We start from the raw sequence: 25,758 nt of genomic DNA, 5'->3' as shown, positions 1-25,758 counted from the left end.
AATAACCAATCACCAATCTATTTTGTTCCCAATGACCAATCACTGATCACAGCTTTACCCAGTCACAATCTCTATTGTTTCCAAATAACCAATCACTGATCAATGCTGTTCCCAATAACCAATCACTGATCTATATTGTTCCCAACGAACAATGTGTAAAAATCAGGCTTGAAAACACACACACACACACACACACACACACACACACATATATATATATATATATATATATATATATATATATATATTTATATTAGTTTTATACAAATTTGCTATAAAAATGCAATTCAATTGTTTATTTTCATATTTACAGGAAACAGAACAGTCTGTTACACCAAACAGTGAAATTTTCACTCTGTGAATCCTCCATGCAGCCTATAAAATAAATTAAGGACATTAAAAAAAGAAAATAAATGAATTATAACTGTACAAAGTTATGAATCAGTGCAAATTCAAGGAACAGAAGTGTGCAATGCAAGACTGCAGAAAGGCACGCCCACGGTTCTGCAGAGGTAGATTCATTCAGAGGTAGGTTTACCTATTGTAAAGGTGTGTGTGTGTGTGTGTGTGTGTGTGTGTGTGTGTGTGTGTGTGTGTGTGTGTGTGTGTGTGTAAAATATGCAAGGCTGTAATGTTGCAAATAAAGCCAAATGTATTGGAAATACCAGGCATAATAAAGTGGACGTATGAGGACTTTTATTTTACTACATCCTGTACACACCAGGGTTTCTGTGGTTTACTTCCGCAAAGGGAATGCCAGCTCGAAGAGGATGCTGTACAGTCTTCCGGTGTGTTTGTAACTGAATGCACATCCGTTTACTAGGGACTGTTTTTTTACGGACACGTTTAAATACATGTGCAATGTTTGCGTTTGGTCGCAGATCGTCGTTGTGAAGCAGGAGTGTGTTCTCGAAGTTCTCGCAGCTTGACCCGTGGGCTGGTGTCTGCTGCAGCCGACATGAGACAGGAGAAAGCAGGGATGTGCAGGAAATCTACTGGCTGTAGGCTGTTCACTGCTGTTCCTGCGAGCTGAAGGGAAAACAAACAACCCAGGCGTGTTTGGTGGAGTATCAGCATGAACCTGAAAAAGTCCAGAAATATCAGATCCTCCTCCAGCTGTTTGGATGGGATCGGGAAACAAGGTAAAAGCTGCATGGCTCAGTGAGATCTCAGAAATAATAATAAATCACAGAAAATCTTAATAAGTTCAGGTTCTCCATCCACTCATACACCTCATTATCATATTCCATGTACTAAATACTCTTCTGTCCTAAAGTGTATCAATTTTTTACAAATGTCAGTTTTTTTTCTTCAAGTGATCAATAATCAATGGTATTAAATATGACACAAATATTGAGGAATAATCTAAAACCCCATCTTCTCCACATTGTCATTTATTAAATACCCTAGTCCCTGTCCTAAATACTTTTCTGTCCAAGTATATCAGTCTTCCAAATGTCACTGTTTTTTAAAAAAATATATAAAAAAATCGATGTTATGAAATAGTACACGGATATTGAGTTATAATCGACGTTTCTTTTTCATATTGTTATATATTAAGTATTGAGTAATCATCTTAAACCGTGTCTTTTCCACATTATAATTCCTTAAAACCCCTAATCTGTGTCCTGAATACTTTCCAAATATCAGGGGTTTGTTTTGTTTTAAATAACCAATAATCAACGTTCTTAAATTTGAAATAGTACACGGATATTGAGTGATAATCTTAAACCGTGTCTTTTTCACATTATTATATATTAAGTAGTGCACAGATTATGAGTAATAATCTTAAACTGTGCCTTGTCCACATTATAATTTAATAAATACCCTAGTCTCTGTCCTAAATACTTTACTGTTAATGTGAGGATATCAATCTTTTAAATGTCACTGTTTTTTTTTTTTATAATAATCACATATCGATGTTATGAAATATGAAATAGTACACAGATATTGAGGGATAATTTTAAACCAAGTCTTTTTCACATTATTGTATATTATGCATCCCTTTTCCACATTATAATTTTTGAAATAGTGCACAAATAGTGAGTAATAATCTAAAACCGTGTCTTCCACATTATTATACAGTATATTAAATAGTGAGTAATAATCTATAACTATGACTTTTACACACACACACATCTATCTATCTATACACACACACACATACACATATACATATACATATATATATATATATATATATATATATATATATATATATATATATGTATATGTGTGTGTGTATAGATAGATGTGTGTGTGTGTGTGTGTGTGTGTGTGTGTGTGTGTGTGTGTGTGTAATAAATAGTAATTCTTAGGTAAAAACACCAGCATCTTGAGGTAGAACCTGTGATTCTATCGGTTGTATCCTAATTATTCAAATATATTTGATCTTTTACTGCCATTTGAAGCATATTTATAAGAAGCATAATATAATTTAGATTTATGTTATATTTTTTATAGTTTTTTTTTTTAAACTATAAACTATAAAACTAATCTGAATACTGAATCCCAAATCACACCGTGCTGTGTATATAATTGGTGCATTATTTCTCGAGCAGGAAGGCGTTTGGGGATTCTGTTTCTGAAGGCAAATTTTAAAATTGAAAACAAGATTGAGGGAAAAGGTTAAAAATAAAGTTTAATTTCACAATGTCTGACTTTTGGCTTTGTGCAGCGGTGAAATGACACTGTTAGGCAATGTTTCTTGACTGTGGGTGCAGATGGTGAGTCAAAAAGGAAGAGAAAAATGGCAGAGATCACGCAAGCGCTGAACGCAACACCTGTGAACGTGGCCACACTGAGGAGGATGGCCATCAGTGAAGGAGGACTCATTACCGATGAGATCCGCTGTAAAGTCTGGCCTCGCCTACTGAACGTCCCTGTAGAGAACATCCCTGAAAAGCTTGGTAAGCTCGAAGTGTGGTAGAAGGTGCTAAAACAGTTTGAAACGTTGGTGTTGGAAGTTGATGTCACCAAAACTGGTTTCTCTCCAGATGAAGTGAATAGAGAGAATGATAAGGACTACAACCAGGTGCTCTTGGATGTGCAGAGATCCCTGAGACGCTTTCCTCCAGGTCAGTGACGCCAAAGAATGCACTATTGTCTTTTCATATGATACATAACAGATCCCCTATATTGATGGATGTGGGTAATGATGGCATGCATACTGCAGAGAAGTGGTAGCTCAGAGGATAGGATGTTGGATTTCTAACCGAAAGGTTGGGAGTTCAAATCCCAGCTCCAGCAAGGCTTGTAAACCTTAACTGCTAAGTTGTATAAATGATATAATGTAAGTCACTCTGGATGAGGGCATCTGCCAAATGCTGTAAATGTTCAGTGCATCTGGATAGTATTCACAGCGCTTCACTTTTCCCACGTTTTGTTATGTTACAGCCTCATTCCAAAATGGATTAAATTCAGGTTTTTCCTCAAAATTCTACAAACAATATCCTGACATACGTGACAACATGAAAGAAGTTTGTTTGAAATCTTAAAAAAAAAAAAAAAAATCACGTACATAAGTATTCACAGCCTTTGCTTAATACTTTGTTGAAGCACCTTTTGGACCAATTACAGCCTCATGTCTTTTTGAGTTTGATGCTAACATGCTTGGCACACATTTTTGGGCAGTTTCTGGTTCAAGTCAAGTCAATTTTTGGTTCAAGTCTGGGCTCTGACTGGGCCACTCAAGGACATTCACAGAGTCGTCCTGTAGCCAGTCCTTTGTTATCTTGGCTGTGCGTTGTCCTGTTATGAGGTGAATCGTCACGGCAGGTATACAGCAAACTGGAGCAGATTTCATCAAGGATGTCTCTGTACATTCTATGTGCATTCATCTTTCCCTCAATCCTGACTGGTCTCCCAGTACCTGACACTGAAAAACATCTCCACAGCATGATTCTGTCACCACCAAGCTTCAATGTAGGGATAGTATTGGCCAGGTGATGAGTGGTGCCTGGAGGAAATACCATCCTTAGAGTGATGCTTGGTGATGGCAGCATCGTGCTGTGGGGATGGTGTTTTTTTTTTTGTGGCAGAAACTAGGACACCGGTCTAGGAATTTTCTGTAGACTGTGAGTCCAGTCAAGAAATTGACTGTAGACCTCTGAGACAGGTCTACAGACAATTCCTTGTACTTCATGGCTTGGTTTGTGCTCTGACATGCACCGTTAAATGTGGGACCTCCTATAGGCCAGGTGTTTGTCCTCCCAATTTAAAATAAAAAGTGAAGCCCTGTAAATACTTTCCGGATGCACTATACTGCTGAGTTGACTGGTTAGTCCTGTAGCTTCAATTAAAAACTAAAACGAGAACATTTCTTTTACTTTCAAAATGTTCAAAATGTTTGACTTAACACTCACGTTCATAATGCAGTCAGCTCTTCTCAACATCTCTTCATTGGCAAATCTCGTGAAGGTTTACTTTTTTCGCTCACTGTGTGCAGGTATGCCTGATGAGCAGAGGATGGGATTGCAGGAGGAGCTGATCGACATCATCTTGCGTGTGCTCCAGAACAATCCCCAGCTGCACTATTATCAGGGCTATCACGACATCGTAGTCACCTTCCTGCTCGTACTGGGAGAGCGCCTCGCCACTGCTTTGGTGGAGAAACTCTCCACACACCATCTCAGGTAGAACAGCACTTTCAGATATAATACAGTTTAGATGCAAAGACGTGTGCAGGACATTTCTGTCAACTTTTCAAAGCAGATTTACTTTTGTATCTTAAAATGTACCACGTAGCAAAAAAATATAGTAGTGGTAAAACATGAACGGTCAGATTTTTTTGGAGGTAAGAGGAAAGCTATAGTAATTCTTTACATCAGTGGTGAGCAGAAAAGCCTCTCAGAAAGTAAGCAGCTAAATGACAGTGATTTCAACATGGACCAGATTTTAGTATTCCCAAAGCCTGGTAGAATCCATGCCAAGATTAACTGAGGAACTGAATTCATTCAAACCTTTCAATCAAATTTTCAAATCCTGCTTAAAGACTAAGTGGGTCATGACCTGTTGCCAGACGTCCACACATTTTCTAACTTCTTAGATAGAATTTTTTTTTTTTACATGCAGTTCTGTATTTGTTTATTTTGGTATTTCACTATAAGCTTATGTGTTTTGTCTCCTTTTTAGGTGAGATTTTATTGTTTGTATTGTAGAACTGACCTTTTTTTCATTACAGGGATTTTATGGACCCCACAATGGACAACACAAAACACATCCTCAACTACCTTATGCCAATTATCGAGCGAGTCAACCCAGAGGTGTACGAGTGCATGCAACAGTGAGTAACTCTATCAGATTGTAGATGTAGGTGGTAGTACAGCGGTACCTCAGAATGCGAATTGAATTGGTTCCGGAACACGTTTCGCACGCTGAAATATTCATATGCTGATACGAATTTCCCAATAAGGAACAGTTTAAAGTGGAAAAATCAGTTCTGAACGAAATATTAATATAAAAATACAACAAATATGCACTATTATTATTTAGTATTTCGCATTTAGTATTGGTGCCTTAACATTTAAAAGAGAAAAACATTATCTTTACTGGGTTCTTTACTTTCGAGAACAGTGAATGCATGATGGAGATGACGTTCGGAGGAAAAGGAGAAAGAGTTATTGTTTGGAAGGAGATGAAGATATCGAGCAGACCCGAATCACTGTTATCACTTATTCTTTTCTTTTTTGCTCTCTTTTCACTGCTTTCACTACGTTCGCCTTTTTCAACTTTCTTCGAAATTTTGCCTGTGAGATTCGGATTATTCGTATTCTGAAGTTTTGTGCGTAAACCGATACGAAAACTGTTATAAATTTCGATTCGTATTCTGAATTATACGTATTGTGGGGCATGGGTATTCAGAGGTACCACTGTATATTGCTATAGTTCATACAATAGTTGTATAGATTGTGTTGAATATTCAGGTTGTTAAGATGCTTTCTTTTTTTTTTTTTCGTCCGACTTTTAATGTAGTGTAACGTTTTGATTATTGTCTTAAAAAAATGGCAGTGTCTTAATGGTAATGATGTTTTTGCTTAAAACTGTACATTATTTTATGTTTCTTTAAAGTAAAATGATGATACTGGCGTCTTTGTCCTCTATAGAGCCGAGGTTGGCACCATCTTCGCCCTGAGCTGGCTCATCACCTGGTTCGGCCATGTATTATCAGATTTCCGCCATGTAGTGCGGTTGTATGATTTCTTCTTGGCCTGCCATCCACTGATGCCAATTTATTTCGCTGCTGTGGTGAGTTTGCTCTTCGCAGGTATTCTTCCTCTCTGCTATTTTGGCCATGACAAATGGACACGTTCAAAGGAGGTTCAAAGCTTATTGAGCTTTTGACAGCCAAGTTTAACCGAGCAAATGTTTACAGCCAGCTGTGTTTGCTTAAGGTAGGCACACACTAAACCGACGCCAAAAAACTAGCTGTGAGGAAATCTCACTGTGGTGTCGCCTCGCGTTGCCTGAGTCGGGGCCAAAAAAATTGCACTAGGACACACCGGACAGATTACATCAGCAAACTAGCGCATGAGTTCTGTGCTTGCATGATAGAACATAACTCTACCATACCAGCAGGTGGCAGTAGTCTTAATTCTTTATTCTTGTTTGGAGGTAGAGCTGTGAATATATAAAGCAAGCAGCGTTTAGACCTGCCGCAATCATTACTAACGGATACGTGTAGCTTTTTTCCAATCATGACTGCTTAGTTGCAAATGGCACTGGCAAGCAGCCCCTTTGTCGTCTTCTTGTGGATGGAGAAAGAAAGGTATAAGGAGAAACCGCACTATATGGGTGAAATCGTAAAAAAAAAAAAAACCTTTTAAATTTTGACTGAAATCAAAACTTTATCTTGATGATTTTCCTGCAGTGTAAAATTGATTGGCCAAATACAAAGCACTGGACCTGGAGACTCCTTCCACGAACGCTGTTTCTACTAAACATACCGAAATTGTACATATGATTGTACATATTTCTTAGTTTGAAGTATTTGTGAACTAGCTGTAGAAGCTTCAGATCCCAGCCTAATGACTTACATTTTGATCAGGATAAGTCCCACCTAATAACATTAAACAACAAAAATAAGTTACGTTTATTATATATTCTCTATATTGTAGAAGTGTATATTTAATGCCATATATATATATATATTTTCCTCATCAGTTCATCATGTCTGTGTTCAGATCGTGCTGTATCGTGAGGAGGAGGTGCTGGAATGTGAGTGTGACATGGCCATGATGCACCACCTGCTCTCTCAGATCCCTCAGGATCTCCCCTACGAGACCCTGATCAGCCGAGCTGGAGACCTTTTCGTGCAGTTCCCTCCATCCGAGTTGGCGAAGGGAGTGACTCAGGAGCGCACTCAGCAGTGAGTCACCTTTCTTTCTTCCCCCTTTCTCTATCACCCCACTCTGTGGTTTTTCTCTCAGCAGCATATGACATGTTGCTTCAGGGTTTTACTGTTTCATTTGTCATGATTTTAGATATTATGCAAGACTGAACATAATTAATAGTTTTTTTAAAAAAGGGAAAAAATTGATTAAAGGCTGTAACCGATACAGATAAACTTCTATAACTTGTTAGTTAGCCGTTAGCTTTGCAGCTAACCAAAACTAATGCAAATGTAGGAAATCCTGCCACCTAGTAAACACCTAATAACAGGCAGGTATTTAGATTTTGTTACGAACTATTTATGAGTCAATTGCAAAATGTGTAATGACCGTGGATTTTATTCTTACTTCCAGAACGGCAGCGTCCACCTTCACAGACTTCGGGCTGGCCTCGGCGCAGCAGCGGCCCGACACAGTGCTTCGCCACAGGCGGAGAGAGCAGCAGCAGAAGCATGGCAACGCCGTCGACCCTCAGCGTGGCACCATGGCTGTGTTTCGACCTGGTGCTCGTCGACTTGTCCGACTAGCGGTAATGGGTATCACAGTGGCGCTGGGGGCCGCGGCATTGGCTGTAGTGAACTCTGCTCTGGAGTGGGCACCAAAACTCGACCTCCAGTTTCTGTAACATGCACCAACCAGACCTGTCGCTCTAAAAAAAAAAACTTTGGGATGGGATGTGTTCTTTTTTATTTATATTTGAGGCCTAACTAATGTCGCGCTGAGAGAGATTACAGCAAAGTGTATTTCACCCATTCAAGCTGAGGATCTAGAATGTATGATGAGTAACCCACTACTGAATCTTGAAAAGTATTTGTATGTTATGTATTTGAAATGCTGTCAAAAGTAATCGCACGTAAATTCAAACACAAACTAGTCATTTTATGAAACCTTTCAGGTTTCTCCCACACACCCATATCTCCTCACTTTGCTGGATCCATTTGCCCCTGCTTCCTTTCCTTTCTGGACCCATTCACTACTGCATCTACCTAGACCCATCTATATGCTCCTACATTTATTTTATTTTTATTTTAGATCCATGAACTTGGCCATGATTTAATCAGCTCTCTGAAGCTGTCCTGACCTTGTTTTCATATTTTAGCTGGATTTTTTTTTTTTATATTTGCCCCCTACTTTCCTACCTTTCTGGACTGTTCTACTAACCCCTAAATCTTTACCTTTTGGGAACCATTCATTTCCCCCATACCTTCTTACCTTCAGGTCTCGGAAGTTGACACTTGACGTTGTCTACTTACATTTCTTCTTCTCAGCCCCCCGCCCCCCTTTTCTGTACCCTTTACCTATTCACTTGGTCTCACTCCCCCTGACACACCCACTCACACACACCTCCATCAGTTATTTTATGCTGGCCCTATCTCCTTACCTTACTCATTGAGTTGGACCCAACTGTCAAAAAGTAATTTTATTAGATTTTTTTACCATTGTAATCACGTCCTTCGCCAGCATAACAAAGGATTCGTAACTCTTTCAGGTTGTAGGTACGTAAATTGTAATTCATGTTTGCAGCATTAACATTTTCAAACATTTGAAAGTAAGATTCGTAATAGTAAAAAAAAAAAAAAAGGTTTGTACCTGCAAAATAGGCTATTTACATTTACAAGTGCTGATTCACAATATTGGATTTTCATAAGATTACATCGACAACGTTGTATCTAGATGTGCAGAGATTGCTGAACGGATATATCCATTATAAACAGTGTTTTTCCCTTTACACTGAAATATAACTTCGCGACCAAAACTCTTTATTGTTAGCACTTTTTTTGTAAATAAACTCGTTATTTTTCAATAGGACTGAATATCAATAAATTCTCACGTTTGTTTAGATGTAAAAAAAACTAACATTATTTCATTTATACCATCTATATATTATGGTATACCATCGGATTTGATACGATACCGAAAGCAGACCTATGCAGAGTATCATCTGTCTTTTTTTTTTTTCTTTTTTTTCATTATTGAACAACTGCACATACAATTAAAAGATGTTGCTATAAGATTTGTCCTTATTTTCTCTCTGCTAATGATGAGCTGTGGATAGGAAATGAATAAACAATACATAAAAAGGAGAAATCTATCACATGCTTTCACTGCATGTACAAGAATACACCAAAATAAACAGTACGTGACATTTGAATTAGTTATAAAAAAAAATAAAAATCTTTGTGAAAACCCAGTGATCTTACATATAATGTTTTACTGAACAATTTACCATGTAAATATTGGCTACAATATTTTATGCAGCAATTTCTAGTATGCACAATTCCTGTTCCATTACAGTTTATTCTGTAAGCAGGGGCCTTAATGAATTCTGTATATGAACTAAACAGTGGGATTGCTTAATTTCTCAATGGCAAGGTTATAAAATTCATTGTTGTATAAGAAACGGTGTATACAAATATCTGGTTTATTTTAGATATCAGCACAGAATACAATTGTTTTCAATAATTATCACTTTATAAAAGTCTGAACTGCACCAACACTCAACGGTCATGCGCATTCACCAGCTCTGATTCAAACCATATTATTAATTGATTGTAAGTTATTAATAAATCATTTATTTGCACTGAAGTTTATTCTTTGTATTTGCTGGTTGCACTTGTGAAAATATGTTTCATTAATCTGCAAAAATATGTTGACTATCAAATAAACGTTTTGGAATCCATGATAAAAGTGATTATTATTGCAAGGTTTTATACTTGATGCACATCTGTAATAAATTACAAAAACTAGTAATTATAACATCTTAAATATGCGTTATGTCATATGCACCTGTATATGATTTAAAGAACATTAAGAGTATAATGCACAAGTTTAAAATGCAAAGTGCCTGAGTGGTACAACATTTTCAGGAGTGTGATTTCGAATCTTGATGATATCATAGCATCCATGGCTGAGAGTAGGGAGGGAAAAAAAGCTCTCTGGGTGGGAGGGATGGCATACTTACCTCCATCCCACCTCACAAGCAGGTCAATCAGAGCGACATCAAGGTTGTTTATGTCTAATATATGAGAATCTGGTTTCACATGCCACTTCTTCTACATTTAATGCAATTGAATATATATAGAGGTATTTTGTCCTCATTTGCATATTCAACCCAACGCTACAGAATTCTCTCATAGTGCCATAATGCATAATTTACCCACATCTTTTAATACCCATCTTTTGTCCTGTAAACAGTTCATGTAGAGGTTCGGAAGATTGCGATCACATATCAAAATATTTCATAATTCCACTGATTAAACTCATTGTGCTTACGGATCAGTAATTACAGTCTGTTCATTTCAGTGTCTGAAGAAATAAATCGATGTGATCTCACAGGGATTAGTGACAGTTTTGACATTTTGGGTGACACGGGGCGACGGTGATCTGACATTTGCATCCACCTGATGTGTCTCCATGACCCTGAGAACAAAAAAGAGGCAGGAAATCATCAGGATCTGAGCAATAACCTGAAACCAGTCCCAAGTATACAATAATTATTACAACTGCACTGTTCAATGCTCAGTTGTAATTGGTCATGAGGTGAGGCATTTGTAGTAACATGAGCGCTGATAGCTGTTCAGAATGCAAGGTGCATACTAATGTGTTTGCTATTATACATTGTTACTATAGTAATAGTAATCATGTATCGCTATTCTGGACACAAACAGTAAAAAAAAACAAATTATTGGTACAGTATGAGGTTTTTTTTTCTTCGATATTTTTTTTTTATGAGGAGACATTTATTTAATTTATTTGTCAATTTACCCAAACAATTTAACAGTCAAAATTAAGGCTGTTCCTTTATGTTTTGTGCTACTGGACATTTTCCAGGATATAGGGGTTTATGGGTTTTCTGTGACAATTTTCTTCTACAAGAGATTATATAGTTATAGTTGCTGTTACATACCTTATTGTCACGTATGTTACATACCATATTTTCCGGACTATATTCCGGCTACTTTTTTCCCTACTCTGATTTATGGATTTTTCCCGGTTTCACATGCTTTAAGACAAAAAACTGAGCCCCATAACATTAGACTAATGAAATTGCCGAACGGGTTCAGGTGAACCAATGAAACTCTTTATATTAAATCAGATGTGCTCATCATAAATATGGATGATGTTCCTCTGACGTTTGACCTGCCGCTCACTCGGACTGGCTACAGGAAATGCGAATCATTCATCAAGCTGAAAACAACCGGTCATAAAAATACGCACTTTACCTGTGTTCTGAGCTGCACGGCATCGGGAGAAAAACTTCACCGATGGTGATTTTTAAACGCACGACGATGCTAAAAGATAAATTCTGGAGAGAAATTGTTGTGAAAGGAAGGAGGAAGACAGTGAAAAATGACTTTCTTGGTAGGCTACTGTTTAGATACAAGCCGTGTTACAGACACTGTCTTTCATTAAAGCCTGTGTAAAGTTCATTAGTTTAAATGTAGACACCTGCGGCTTATAGACAGGTGCGGCTTATTTATGTTCAAAATAAAAATCTTTGTCAAATTCAGTGGGTGCGGCTTCTATTTGGGTGCGCTTAATAGTCCGTAAATTACGGTAAGTAGCTTGTAAGTGGTTGTTACCTAATTTTATGGCATTTGAAAAATTAAGCGCTTTAAACAGCAATTTTTGTTGTCAGGTGGAATCACATTAGCTTGTCGTTGATCGTGCTAAAATAGTACACCCAGAGAACAAGTCCTCACCTGATATATATTTTAAAAGACTTCTTGCACCAGAAATGTTTGTCTCCAACTCTATAACTATACTTACATTTTTGTAAGTGCACAAAGTGGTGTATTCAGAAACAATATTGCAGTTATACCTTTGGACCCCATCTGGCCTGTTTGGTCACCCAACAGATCTCTGTCTTACACATGAGGCAGCAGATCCAGTCACAACCATCTTTCTTCTGGATGATGACATTGCATTTTGGACAGCACATGGCTTCACCATTCTGCAACATCCTCTGCAATACATTTGGCATGTTAGCAAAGCTGAGCAATAATTACAAGTACAGATATAAAGTAAAAAGTCTCATTATCCTCATATCGTATACATGTATTTGATTAGCCAAGACCAAATTGCTGTATTTATTTCAGCACTCATTTACCTGACAAGCAAAAAATCTAACTCAAACTACTGCAACTTCATTTTTTACTTACAGCCATGTAAAAAAGGAGCTTTATTTATAATTTTTTTTATTATTAAATACACTCTATAAACAAAAGAACATCCCATTCCGCATTAAGTCCTCAATAATTCTTCTTTTTTTTCGGCTGCTCCCATTAGGGGGCGCCACAGCGGATCATCCATCTCCATACCACCCTGTCCTCTACATCTGCCTCTTTCAACCCAACTACCTGCATGTTTTCCCTCACCACATCCATAAACCTCCTCCTTGGCCTTCCTCTTTTCCTCCTTCCTAGCGGCTCCATCCTCAACATTCTCCTACTGATATACCTCATGTCCCTCCTCTGCACATGTCCAAACCATCTCAATCTCACCTCTCTTATCTTGTCCCCAAAACGTCCTACATGCGCTGTCCCTCTAATAAACTCGTTTCTAGTCCTGTCCATCGTTGTCACTCCCAATCAAAACCTCAACATCTTCAGCTCTGCTACCCCCAGCTCCACCTCCTGTCTTTTACTCAATGCCACTGTCTCTAATCCATACAACATCACAGGTCTCCCCACAGTCCTATAAACTTTTCCTTTTACTCTCGCAGACACTCTTCTATCACAAATCACATTTAGTCGTCAATTGCTCCTATGATATCCTCTACTCTGCTGGGAAGATGTTCCACTAGATTTTGGAGTGTGGTTGTTGAGATTTGAGCTCATTCGGTCATAATGGCAGTAGTAAACTCTGGTATTGATGTGAGGTGAGGAGGACTGGGGTGCAGTCAGCATTCCAATTCATCCCAAAAATGTTCAGTAGGATTGAGGTCAGAGCTCCATAGCAGTCCACTCAAGATCTTCCACTTCAACCCAAAAAAACTATTTCTTTATTGAACAGGTTTGGGTCTTCTAGTTCAAGTGAAGGAAACATTTTATGCTACCAGATTCTAAGACATCCTGTACATTTGTTTGGGGAAGAACCTCATATGGCTGGAAATGTCAGGTGTCCCAATACTTTTATCATATAGCATAAGTTTCCTTCACACCATTTAGAATCTTCCTCCAAACATTTAGTATAATTGTACTAAACACTTTCCACTTAAATTTCTAGAACTCTGGACTTTTAGTAGTTCCTAGAATAGCAAAGTCCACTAAAGGTGGTAGAACATTCTCACATTTAGCTCCTAATCTTTGGAAGTGTCTTCCTGACAGTGTTCGGCGCTCAGACACACTCTCCCAGTTTAAGTGCAGATTAAAGACGTATCTTTTTAGCGATTCCTACACATAACACACATCACATATCATAACCTTGTGCTTCAGTACATCTGATCACATGCACATTATCAACTTGTGCTGTTAATATCATGAACAGCAGCTACGCTAATTCCTCTCCACTGCTTCTCTTTCTCTACCCATCCCGGGACATCCTGAGGTTGCGCCCACTCCAGTCATGTCCCACCTCATGAAGATTATGAACCTTCAAAGAGTAGATGCCGACCCCGCAAACATCCTGAACCATCTAGAGACGTACCAGCACCATTTGATCCCACTTCATGTGCCGTTTGGACATTGGGAGTTTGCATAGAGAAGCTGATGTTGGATCTATGATGATCTCAAATGCTATTTTTCATGAGGTGCTCAGTAGCTCCTGGTTCCAGCACATCAACTGACTGTATAAGACTGTAGAAAGGACATTACTCACAATCACACACTCCGGTACTCATGTTAGTTCTCACTCTCTGGTGTTCTGTATTGTTTTTAAGATTTATAATCAGACTCTTGATAGCACCCAAATGAGGATGGGTTCCCCTTTTGAGTCTGGTTCCTTTTAAAGATTCTTCCTCATAACATCTAAGGGAGTTTTTCCTTGCCACAGGTGCCCCAGGCTGCTCATCAGGGGTAAATACACATAATTCCCTTTAATTCTTAAATTCTCAATTCAATGTTCGCTGTAAAAAGCGCTATAGCAATAAACTTGAACTTAAAATTTCTAATTGCAAGCATTTTATGATTTCAGCTACATCTAAAGTAAGTAAAACGTTGTTTTCATTGGATTTTCTTTAACCTATATGTAGTGTGATAATGTAAAATTACATCTATATAGCTACTGTAGTATATAAGCTGTGTAAATGTATCTTGTTTAACCAACCTGTAGCTCCTCTGTGGTTCGTTTGGCTGCTGCATCATTCTCTGCTCTGAGCTGAAGGTCGTCTTGGTACTCTTTACAGTTCATGTTTATGTGAATGGCCTAATGCAGACACACACCTTTATATACATTCTACTTTATGTTTACAATCATGACAGAATCATGAAATTGACTGTAAAAGATTCTTTCACTGCTCGGGTTTTCTCGCTCACCTTGCAGAGGAGGCAGTTGATCTTGTTGCAGATGATACAGTCAAACTCATTGACATCGTCTTCAAATATGCACCAGCCGGGGCAGTCCAGGGTTTTACAGTGGTAACTGTTCTCAGAGCGTGTCTCTGCAATGTTCAGTCTCAACTCCAAAAACTTCTGGTAATCCTCAGGTAAAAGGAGCTGCAAGAGACAATTCAGCCAACAGCTGTGTTGATGGAAGTGTAAAACCTGTGCTGATAATAGCAACAGATCTGAAATTAAATACCCGTACCTTTCATAGTGACACAGTGAAATACCAGTGGCTTCTTATATTAAAAAATATACTGTTAAATTCATTGCGCTTATGCCACAACCTCATTTAATGTACAGTGTATACATAAGTAAGAGATTTAAATAAAACGCCATTGAAACTCTCTATTTTGTGTATTTGGGATCTCACTTGGTTGTTATTCGTCGCTGCACTTTAAACAAACATTTAAAGAAGTGGTTTGGTTTGTGTAGTTGTTGTGCCCGATTGTTATTATCGCTCTTCCACACCCACAACCTACAAGCCATAAACACCATGCTGTAAAATATCATAATCTGTTTTAACAATTAAAGGCTAAAGGGCAAGCCAGTCACAAAAAACACAGTGTGTTTTGTTTTTTTGCATGTGATTTTTTGCTATTAAAAGTAAATTTTGTACTCACTTTCTTGTTTAGAAACAACATTTATTTGAATACAGATGTTTTAGTATTACATTGTATTATATAATATACTGTATATTGGTTTATATACACAACTGTGCTACATTGTGTATATTGGGTAGATACAAAAAATCCCACCACATCTATATTAAATATTAATATTTTATATAAATATAAAACAATAATGAGCATAATCTTTCTGGTTTGAGGTTAGCTGTTGTGTAAGGATCTAAAATGACACGCTGTTTAGACACAAAGATAACTCGTGTGATAGCACTGATTTGGAAGCTTTGAAATCTTATCAGAGAATAGAAAGATAAAAAGTGAGAACAAGACAGACCTGAAGCACTGCTGCATAACTCATTTAACTCATATAAAAACAAACTAAGAGCTACACCCTACTATACGACTATCAGCAGACAGTGAAATGGCATTGTGGGTAATATTGCATGTCACGTTTAAGGAATTTTCCTTTACAAGGCATTACCTTTTTCCATTATTGTGAATACATTTATATAGTATTAGTCTCTATTGCACTGTGAGCATCAGGACTTACTGTTTTAATCTCTCGGTCCTGAAGCTTGCAGTCACAGGAGTACTTCCCATCTGCATACGGACATGCCACCTCAGCATCTGTACAGGCCTGAATGGTCATCTTCACACATTCCCTGTAAATATATAAAAAAATTCTTACCTAGTCACGTTCATCATGTTTGTGATTTCTGCTAAAAGTAGTCGTATAATTAGCAAAGGGGCTTAATTTTTTTGTACCTGCAGAAGCTGTGAAGGCATTCTCGGAGAGTGGCTCCCTCTCCTGCTAAGATCTGCTCGCAGCAAATAGGGCAGCAAATCTCCTCTGTGTTACTAACCAGGTCCTGATTGTCCGTCTCCAGCAGAGTGAGGAAGTTTTTCTCTCGCTCCTCTATGATAGACTGAAAGGTTTCATCCCATCAACAAAAATGTAATAATACAGAGACCCACAGTTATAGTTATACTCCAGCAAAGCAAGCGTGATTTCAAATAGTATTTTTGTCGTTAATAATTGTAAAATTTTCACAACATGGAAATGTAAGTATGGGGGTTTATTTTTTCTGTAATACGTTTTTTTTTTATATTATTATTATAGGAATGGAACGGCATCTCGAAGATGTCAATACATAAGAGATGAATGGAACTTGTTTTATGGTTTAACATTTAACTGTAAACTACCTCAATAATAAAAACCTTTATTTCATAACTGCATGTGGTGTTCACTTGTGTTATCTTTTACTAATATGTAAATTAGTTTGATAATCTGAAACATTAAAGTGTGACAAACATGCAAAAAAATAAGAAATCAGGAAAACACTTTTTCACACCACTGTACTAACAAGTATGATGTGTTCTTTTTAAATCGCTAGACATTTGCTGTAGTATAGACGAAAGAAAAAAAGAAAATATTGAAAATTATCATCCCAAAATGTTTTATTCTTAACTACATACATGAAGCAGCTTTCAAAGTTCTGGTACCGAACACTTTATATTTCTTCAGGCATCGGAATTTATTAGAAATCATTATGCAATGTTTCTACCTAAAAAACATTACAGTATATATGACTAAGCTGTCTCTATTGTATTATTCAAATCCACCTGATCTTAAAGTATGATAAATGATAAATATATTTGAGTTTTTATACAAACCATATATATAGAAAAGATGAATTGATATATTTTTAAGTATGCACTTAGCTGCTGGTTATAATTATTGATCTCTATTAATTGCTAAAAGATATTTGTGTGACTCAAAGAACCATTTTTTTGCAACTGTGTTCAGCAGAAAAGCATTTTGAATAACATGCAACATGCCAAATAAATAATTGGGAGAATAGAAGAATGAAAGTCTGACCTGTTGGTACTGTAGACTGGCCAGCTCTTCCTGTCGAATCCTGTGTATTTCCTCTTCATCTGGTTGATACATATCTGGTATTGAATAATTGTCTGGTCTCGAAGCGCTGCAGATTGCGCAACCGGGCCTTGTGGGTTTGTTGACATACGTGCACTCCAAACACGACCATCCTAACTAGAAAAGCAACACGGCCATTGCGTGTGATTAATAACGAAATCATAATGTTACAAACACCTCTACAAGGAGTGGTAATCGCTTGTATGCTCCTGTATACTTTCAGTTTAAATGTGCTATGCATGACAAACAGGAAGAATGGTTTCAAATAAAAGCAAAGCATCAAATTAAATGTGAGGTCACAAAATGCATTTATGCGCATAAATTAATTTCGGCGTTGTTTAAGATATAGATTATTCCAATTGATTCATTCTGACAGGTTGTAATATGTTACTGTAATACATTTTCAGTTCGTGTGTTTTCACTGCCTTTGTACCAATGAGGATCTAACCTTCGTGTCACTCTTTTTATTGGATTTGGCACTGTGTAACTTGATCAGGCTCCTCACGTACTATCTGGAGAGATCCATCTCTTTATTGCTTTTATGATTAGGATTTATTAGGTAATAATACAATGAAGCAAGAATTTTTGTTAGTTGTTGGATTGTCTTTCTGATTAATATCATGCAAAGAATGCTTCAAACCTCACCACTGGTTTAGGAGGAAGCTTTGGGTAAGGTTTTCCTACAGGAGATACTTGAGGTTGTTTTTGTCGCGTTCCCGTCTCTGCCGCACCTCTACTGAGCACCTCAATGTTTTCAATTATACCTTTAGACAGTAATAGAAGCAATTTAAGTTGCAATTAAGGTCTCTACACATTCTCACATATTTTCCCAGCTTCAGATGTACATTCAGTTTATTTACCACTGATTTCAGACCAGTGGCTGTACACCTACAACTAAGAATATAATGTTCATTGTTGCTAAATGTCAAACAACGGGGTTGTAAAGCCTTTTATAGTCATCTGTATGTCTGCAGTCATATGAACAATGTAATAGTAATATGCATATAGCTCTGTGCATCAATGAAATGATAAAAATATACAGTATTTAAAAATAATAATAATAATTTCCCTTACGAGGGAAATATCAAGGTCCGTGACTTCGGAGTGACGTGGGGCCGCCTTCCCGTGGGCTCACCACCTGCAGGAGGGACCGTAAGGGACGGTGCTGTGAGGATTGGGCAGCAGTCGAAGGCGGGGGCCTGCTTAGACTGCTGCCCCCGCGACCCGAATTACGGATAAGCGGGAGAAAATCAATGAATGAATGAATGAATAATAATTTAATACTATAAATGAGAGATTCACCGAATCAGTTCCAGAACTGCCCTGAGCAAATATTAGAGTAATATTTAGAATTAATCAGCTTTGAATTGAACTTTTTCAGTCCAGATTACAACATGGACAATTATAACCGAACTGGATTTATTTGGTAAGAAATATTCGGTTAAAATAACAAGTACCATGTTTGCTCACCACCTGCAGGAGGGACCGTAAGGGACCGGTGCTGAGAGGATTGGGCAGCAGTCGAAGGCGGGGGCCTGCTTAGACTGCTGCCCCCGCGACCCGAATTACGGATAAGCGGGAGAAAATCAATGAATGAATGAATGAATAATAATTTAATACTATAAATGAGAGATTCACCGAATCAGTTCCAGAACTGGCCTGAGCAAATATTAGAGTAATATTTAGAATTAATCAGCTTTGAATTGAACTTTTTCAGTCCAGATTACAACATGGACAATTATAACCGAACTGGATTTATTTGGTAAGAAATATTCGGTTAAAATAACAAGTACCATGTTTGCTCACCACCTGCAGGAGGGACCGTAAGGGACCGGTGCTGAGAGGATTGGGCAGCAGTCGAAGGCGGGGGCCTTGACAGCCCGATCCCTGGACACAGAGAAGTGTCTGGGGAATCTGCTTAGACTGCTGCCCCCGCGACCCGAATTACGGATAAGCGGGAGAAGATGAAATGAAATGAAATGTTTGCAGTTTTCCAAATATCTCAAATGTAGTACTGTGAAAAAAAAATATTTGGTGTCTGTGTGCCAAATGTTTGTACAATGCATGTCTAAACTGTGACCTACAACTGTGCAATGCCGTTTGCACCATGCTAAATTGGTGGCTCTAAGATTCCCTAACTCAGTGACTACATTACTTAGCAAGAAATGCTAAATAAAACTACTACCAATGTTGTCACATTGTGCATGTTTGCAGCAATGCATAAAATAATTTCTTGAACTGTTCCTCAACAAGTTTCCTACTATAAAAAAAAAGTTGCAGAAATGTTGTAGGCTCATACAAAAGTGTTTTTAGAGCTGAGATATTGATGAAATGTAAAAGATGAAATGCTCTAAGAACATTAACATTTAGAACTGAGTTAGTTGGATAAATGTTTGAAGTTTCAATGAGAGAAGGGATCTATACCGCCTATCCTCCTGTCCTGCTCGTCTTGTTTCTGCTGTTCACGGCTGAGATTGGCAGAATGGGCCGACCTGATGAAGAGAAATGCCTGATCATCATCATTAACCACATTGTGGCTGAACAGAGTGTCTCCGTCCTTAGCAAAACGTTTCCCTATGATCCAGCACTGAAGTGACGGGTGAAAACCATAGTCTTGGCAAGTCTGTGAATAAAATGGGAAAAAAGGCATCATTACACAGTTCAAGAGACTGATGAAGTACACTGAAATGTCTTGCTCAATTCAAAAATCTCTCAGTGACTTCAAGCACCAAACCAAACCATGATACTCCCACCGCCATGCTTCACAGTCAAAATGAGTTGAGCTGTTGTGCTGTGCCCTTTTGTTTAACCACAACTTGTCAACAAGCGTCACCAAAAGCTCCCCCACAACATATATTCAGTTCATCCAGTTAACCCAAATGGTTAAAAAGTTATTGCTGCTAAAGTAGCAAGTAGAAAAGGTTTACAAAATTTTGCTAAATGAAATTTAAACATTGTTTTCCAGTACAGACATGAAAATACTAAATATACTGAACAAAGTTATAAACGCAACACTTTTGTTTTTGCCCCTATTTTTCATGAGCTGGACTCAAAGATCTAAAACTCTAAGGCACATTTTAGAGTGGCCTGTTATTGTGGCCAGCACTATGGCACACCTGTGCAATAATCATGCTGTCTAATCAGCATCTTGATCTGCCACACCTGGAAGGTGGATAGATTCTCTCGGCAAAGGAGAAGTGCTCACTAACACAGATTTAGACAGATTTGTGAACAATATTTGAGAGAACTAGGCCTTTTGTGTACATAGAAAAAGTCTTAGATCTTTGAGTTCAGCTCATGAAAAATGGGGGCAAAAACAAAGTGTTGCGTTTAAAATTTTGTTCAGTATATTTGTCCATAATTACTTTAGGCACAATGGTTTGCGTATTAAAGGGACTTGCATGAAGGTCCCATGATCGCATTTATAGAAATTGTAGAATTATAGAAATAGAAACATATTGGCAGCTTGATAACTCATTTTGATGCATTTCATTCTATAAAATTTGTGAAACAGCAACACACATGACTACACTTCCTATCATGGGAATTCCCAAACCAACCCTGCTACCACCTCAACCTGTATTATTTTGCAATGACATCAGGTGTGTTTGATTCCTTATATACCACATTAATTTGCCAAGCATTATACATTTTTATGAATAAAAGAAAGAATGTTAAATCATACTTTAATCTACATAAATTTTATATATATTTGTGCATAACATCTTACTTATATATGTGATAGTGGATTTACGCAGTCTATACATCATCTGCTTTTATATTTTTTTCTCTTTTTAGAGTAAAACACACAGCTTGTCATGTTACACAGAACCCGAAAGACTTCAACTACTTTCCATAAGATTTACAGCTTTACATCTGACTCTCACAGAGAAGGACACCGGAGACTTCTTCCAAAAATGTCTTAAATATTCTCTTTGCAGAATCACAGTTTTTAAACTATTTATGTGGAGTGTCAACTCTAAGTCCCTGTACTACTATAGAAACATGAATGTGTTCGAATGTGCCTAATAATATATGGAAAATGGGAAAATAATTCTCCTTGACAAAATAAGTACAAAAAAAACACTCGTGTAATATTGTACTCGTGAAGCCTTGGGATAGATAACAAAATCTGCAACGTCAAGTACATTTTGTTACATTTTAATGCGTAATATCGAACCTTTTGCTTGAATACATTTCAGAAAAATATGCCGTTTCTGGCTACTTTGGAATGAAAACATAAATTGTGTTAAACGAGAACCTGTATGGAGGCCACAACAACAATTCGACATGAATGAGACATGAGATGGAATCAGGGCACTCTCACTGTGTGTGTGTCTGTAACTATAGAAAACTTTAGTAATGTGCATGAAAATGGAAACGTGAATCGCATAAATAACTAAAATACAGCAGTCAGAGATCGGTACATTTACTTTTATATATTTCAAGTATTTTCAAAATCAAGTATGTTTGTACTTTTACTCAAGTAAAAATGTAAAAGGAGGAGTTTTACTTTTATTTTTGTTTTCTTGAAGCAGAGTATTTGAACTTTGACTCAAAAACAGGGAAAGTGTCAAAGTGTATTAGTCCAATATTGTATATGAAAACAAGGTTGTCCTTCACACTTTTTCCCGACTAATGCACAATTTTAAAAATCTGTAAGCGTATATATCTATGATAAAGTCTAAAATACACTGCTTCATTCCCACCTGAACAAAAGATCAATCAAAGCAAAATTTTTATAAATGTCTCACATTTCTCACATGTCTCACCAGGAAGTAGAAAAACAGTGATGGTGTTTGAGAGATTACTCTTCTTGCATAACTGCATTTTTTTTTAAAGAGGAAACACAAGTCAACTGTCTTACCGTCAGAGATGAAACTGGAAATGGTCAAACGTGCTGTACTCTGCAATCCATACTTTTTTTTACTGCCAGTAAATTCTCTGTCAGGGATATTTATATCTGCTTTTCAAATCTCTGTCAGAAAACTGCAAATTTCTATGTGAAATGGTGCTTGTTTGAGTCTCTAACTGTTTTTCATTTTTCAGTGTTTACTTAGTGTATATAGACTTTACTTGGAAGAAAGCTTGTGGAAAGACCAGTGAACCATTTCTGTTTGTTCATTTTTCTACATAGTGGCATAACAATTGCATTATAATACCAACCAATGGCAAACAGCAGCAACCCAACCATAGCCTAAAACATTAACACAACACAGTATTCCAGTAATTCAGTAAAGACCCCTACATCACACCCAACATTCAACCAAACTTCTGAAAATCCCTCCCTATGCATTTGGATCCAAGCACCAAAAACGAATCTTTAACCCGTCACTGTATTTTTCATTGGACTGACCTTTATTAAGAGATGCACACACAAATGCAAAGCATTACAGATTAATTTGTACCTTCTGTTTCAGTTCAGAGATTGTCATGCCAGGAGTCACCAGCATTGTAATGAGGGCATCAGACAGAGCGTCCTCAACACCAACTCTCAACCTGCAGGGAATCAGTGAAGCTCTGTGTTCAGTTCTTAGTATCTCTGAGTCACTCAGAAGGACGTTGTAAATATACCTGATACATTCTTGAGAATAAGCCTCTTGAGTAAGCTGGATACAAACAGGTACTTTCAGCATAAGGAGCTGCTCCACATATCGGATGGCATTGTCTTTTTCTCCAGTGTTAACAGCCTCACTGAGCAACTGAGCTGTTTCCTCCGCTGCAATTCACATATTACAAAAATCAGATGCTGAGGCTTTACTTACACATTTTCAAGGCATGAGAATGAATATAAAATTCATAATAATATCAAAAACACTTTCTTATGTCTCTTTCTATCCAATTACAATTTATATTATTAACTTTCTTTCGGCTTCTCCCGTTAGGGGTCGCCACAGCGGATCATGTTTGATTTGGCACGTTTTTACGCTGGATGCCCTTCCTAACGCAACCCCCCACATTTATCCGGGCTTGTGACCAGCACTGAGAGTGGCTGGGGTTGGTTCCCTGACCGGGGATCGAACCCGGGCCGCAGCGTTGAGAGCGCCGCATCCTAACCACTAGACCACCTTACAATTTATATGATTGAATATGTAAAAAAATAACAGTGTGGTCAGGGGGGGTCACAGTGGGATTCGAAACCACACTGAAAATGTGGAAATAAAGAATGCTAACGTAACTAATCAGAATTTTGAAAGATTTAAACAAAGTAAATGTTTAAAATAATGCAATAATAATGCAATATTTTTTTTTTAATGTGATATTGACCATGTGAACTGCGAATTTTTAACATTTGTACAAACGGTCAGTTTTTCCCATGCCTATTCTTTTCTTTTAAAGTTTGTTCAGAAGACACTTAGAGGGATTTAATCTAAAATGGATCATACGTTTTTGCACAAACTGGCAGAGTCTGTGCCAGCTTCAGTACACAGTCATAACAGTAATAAGGGGACATAGGACATATTTTAGTATTACTTTATTATTGTAATACTTTGATATTTAAATATTTTAGAGCTTTTCTCTCAAGCTGTTGTCAGTAATAATAATGGGTTTTGAACCCCTCACACACACACACACACACACACACACACACACACACACACACACACACACACACACACACACTATATATATCTATATCTATATCTATTTTGTATATAAAACATTTATTTTGTATATATTTTGTATATATTTACATTCCAAAAACGTTTTGTTAATTTCCCAATTCCAAGTAATAAAAAAGTAACAAGGTATGTCTTGTATCTGATTTTAGCTAAAATCTTAAATATTTTACTTTGATCATCATCATGCCATAGCCTTAGAACCATTTCTCTAATTCTGTAATTCTTAATGATGTCCACACATCTCTGCACTGTTATAGCCTTTATATTTATTCACTGTATATGCTTTCATATATACCACTTGCTGTAAATATGCTAGATATTTATCTGCACTTTTGCACGACTGCTACATTTTGCACTTCTGGTAGATGCCAAACTGCATTTCGTTGCTGTGTACCTGTACAATCAATCAATCAATCAATCAATCAATCAATCTATCTATCTATCTATCTATCTATCTATCTATCTATCTATCTAATCCATAAAGACTTTCAATGATCTCATTAATACAATTGAGGCATGGAGGGTTAAGGGTCTTGCCCAGGATTCTAGCAATAGTAGCTTGGTGATGCTGTGATGTAAACTCACCTTGACCTTCTGATTAAGAAATCCAACTTATAACTATCGTGCTACCACTTCCATTATTAGTAGTATTATTAGAAGTCCTAATATATATTGGTAAAGAAAATAAACCATGGTAAAGGTACCTTTCTTGATGTTGCCAGTGCTGTAGGGCAGGGCCATGCTTGACATGAAAAACAATACATAGTTAATGATAGCATTAGTTATGCTGAGTACTTTTATTTTAAATATTGATTATTTTAAAGTCCAGCATAACACTGAGTTCACAAGAAGCAGCATTGTTTGTGCTGAATAATGACTATGACAGCAAGAGTATACGAAAGCTACAGTTAAGAGATTACGCTGTAAAAAACTGAAACAGAAGCAATATCGCATACAGCCACACTGACAATAAGCGGCACATCATACAGTCATTTATCAGGGGCAAACAAAGTAAATATTGTTTTCAATATGAGTTACAAGGTTCATGTTCCAGATGCAGCCGTGCAAACCCAAGTTAGGACTGTGTAACCCCACTGTGCTTGACCAATGAGCCCAAGTGTTTTGGATCATCAACAGATCCTTTCCACCTCCACGCTTTGGCATTTCCATCAGGTTAATTACATTTAGAGCTTTTGTGTTTCATCTTTATATTTCTTTGTGAAATTGTCCAATAATTTTATGTTGTCAAAGTTTTTCAACACTGAGAACTTGTAGCACTGTGAGGTCAGAAGAAGCAGTATTTACTATAATGTAAGAAGTGTTTGTACAGAGTAATGACTATGACAATGAGAGTATGCAGAAAGAAAGCTTCATGCAAGAGATTCAACTGTAAATTGGTAAAAAAAAAAAATAATAATAATAATTAAATAAGAAGTGAGAAGACAGCAGCAAAGCAACAAGCAGCACATCCTACATTTATCTATGGGGGCAGACAAAGTAAATATGAACTCACCTTATTGTAAATAATGTTTCTTGCTGTAGTTTGAGACGCACCAAAACGAAAAGTGAAAGAAAGTACCCTTCGAGGAAGTAAATAAGCTTCTGACAAACTGAAACACCCCCTGCTGACTTAACTCTTACTGG

The 25,758-nt window shown here is 37.3% G+C and overlaps 2 protein-coding genes across 2 annotated transcripts; one reads left to right on the top strand and one right to left on the bottom strand.

Moving 5' to 3' along the window:
• The first annotated feature begins 713 nt into the window (after positions 1 to 713).
• Positions 714 to 9,969, top strand: tbc1d20 (TBC1 domain family, member 20). The gene is made up of 8 exons (XM_083534536.1): positions 714 to 1,142; positions 2,724 to 2,909; positions 2,997 to 3,077; positions 4,448 to 4,634; positions 5,183 to 5,284; positions 6,105 to 6,246; positions 7,182 to 7,366; positions 7,743 to 9,969. The coding sequence occupies exons 1-8, from the start codon at positions 1,076 to 1,078 to the stop codon at positions 8,011 to 8,013; spliced, it is 1,221 nt and encodes a 406-aa protein (XP_083390662.1). The 5' UTR covers positions 714 to 1,075; the 3' UTR covers positions 8,014 to 9,969.
• On the bottom strand, positions 9,795 to 25,757 carry rbck1 (RanBP-type and C3HC4-type zinc finger containing 1). The gene is made up of 13 exons (XM_083534496.1): positions 25,628 to 25,757; positions 24,819 to 24,856; positions 23,066 to 23,210; positions 22,900 to 22,990; positions 19,916 to 20,114; positions 18,137 to 18,255; positions 17,435 to 17,608; positions 16,321 to 16,481; positions 16,106 to 16,217; positions 14,864 to 15,043; positions 14,655 to 14,753; positions 12,211 to 12,354; positions 9,795 to 10,808 (listed from the first exon to the last, which is right to left on the bottom strand). Exons 2-13 carry the CDS (start codon positions 24,853 to 24,855, stop codon positions 10,728 to 10,730), a joined length of 1,542 nt encoding a protein of 513 aa, XP_083390622.1. The 5' UTR covers position 24,856; positions 25,628 to 25,757; the 3' UTR covers positions 9,795 to 10,727.
• Between the last annotated feature and the right edge of the window lies 1 nt (position 25,758).

Source organism: Silurus aristotelis (genome assembly GCF_946808225.1).
Source record: "Silurus aristotelis genome assembly, chromosome: 28".
Taxonomy (NCBI): Eukaryota; Metazoa; Chordata; class Actinopteri; order Siluriformes; family Siluridae; genus Silurus; species Silurus aristotelis.
The sequence above is the reverse complement of the archived record's forward strand: the minus strand, read 5'-3'. Positions and strand labels throughout refer to the sequence as shown.

What these genes read in the sequence shown, in the direction of transcription:
- tbc1d20 (XM_083534536.1), top strand. Translation starts at nt 1,076, where the DNA reads ATGAACCTGAAAAAGTCCAGAAATATCAGATCCTCCTCCAGCTGTTTG. An exon ending in CCTGAGACGCTTTCCTCCAG is followed by an intron (nt 3,078 to 4,447) that starts GTCAGTGACGCC and finishes CACTGTGTGCAG; the next exon opens with GTATGCCTGATGAGCAGAGG. An exon ending in CTCTCCACACACCATCTCAG is followed by an intron (nt 4,635 to 5,182) that starts GTAGAACAGCAC and finishes TTTTCATTACAG; the next exon opens with GGATTTTATGGACCCCACAA.
- rbck1 (XM_083534496.1), bottom strand. Translation starts at nt 24,855, where the DNA reads ATGGCCCTGCCCTACAGCACTGGCAACATCAAGAAAG. An exon ending in TCAACTGCCTCCTCTGCAAG is followed by an intron (nt 14,754 to 14,863) that starts GTGAGCGAGAAA and finishes TGTCTGCATTAG; the next exon opens with GCCATTCACATAAACATGAA. An exon ending in GAACCACAGAGGAGCTACAG is followed by an intron (nt 12,355 to 14,654) that starts GTTGGTTAAACA and finishes AATGTATTGCAG; the next exon opens with AGGATGTTGCAGAATGGTGA.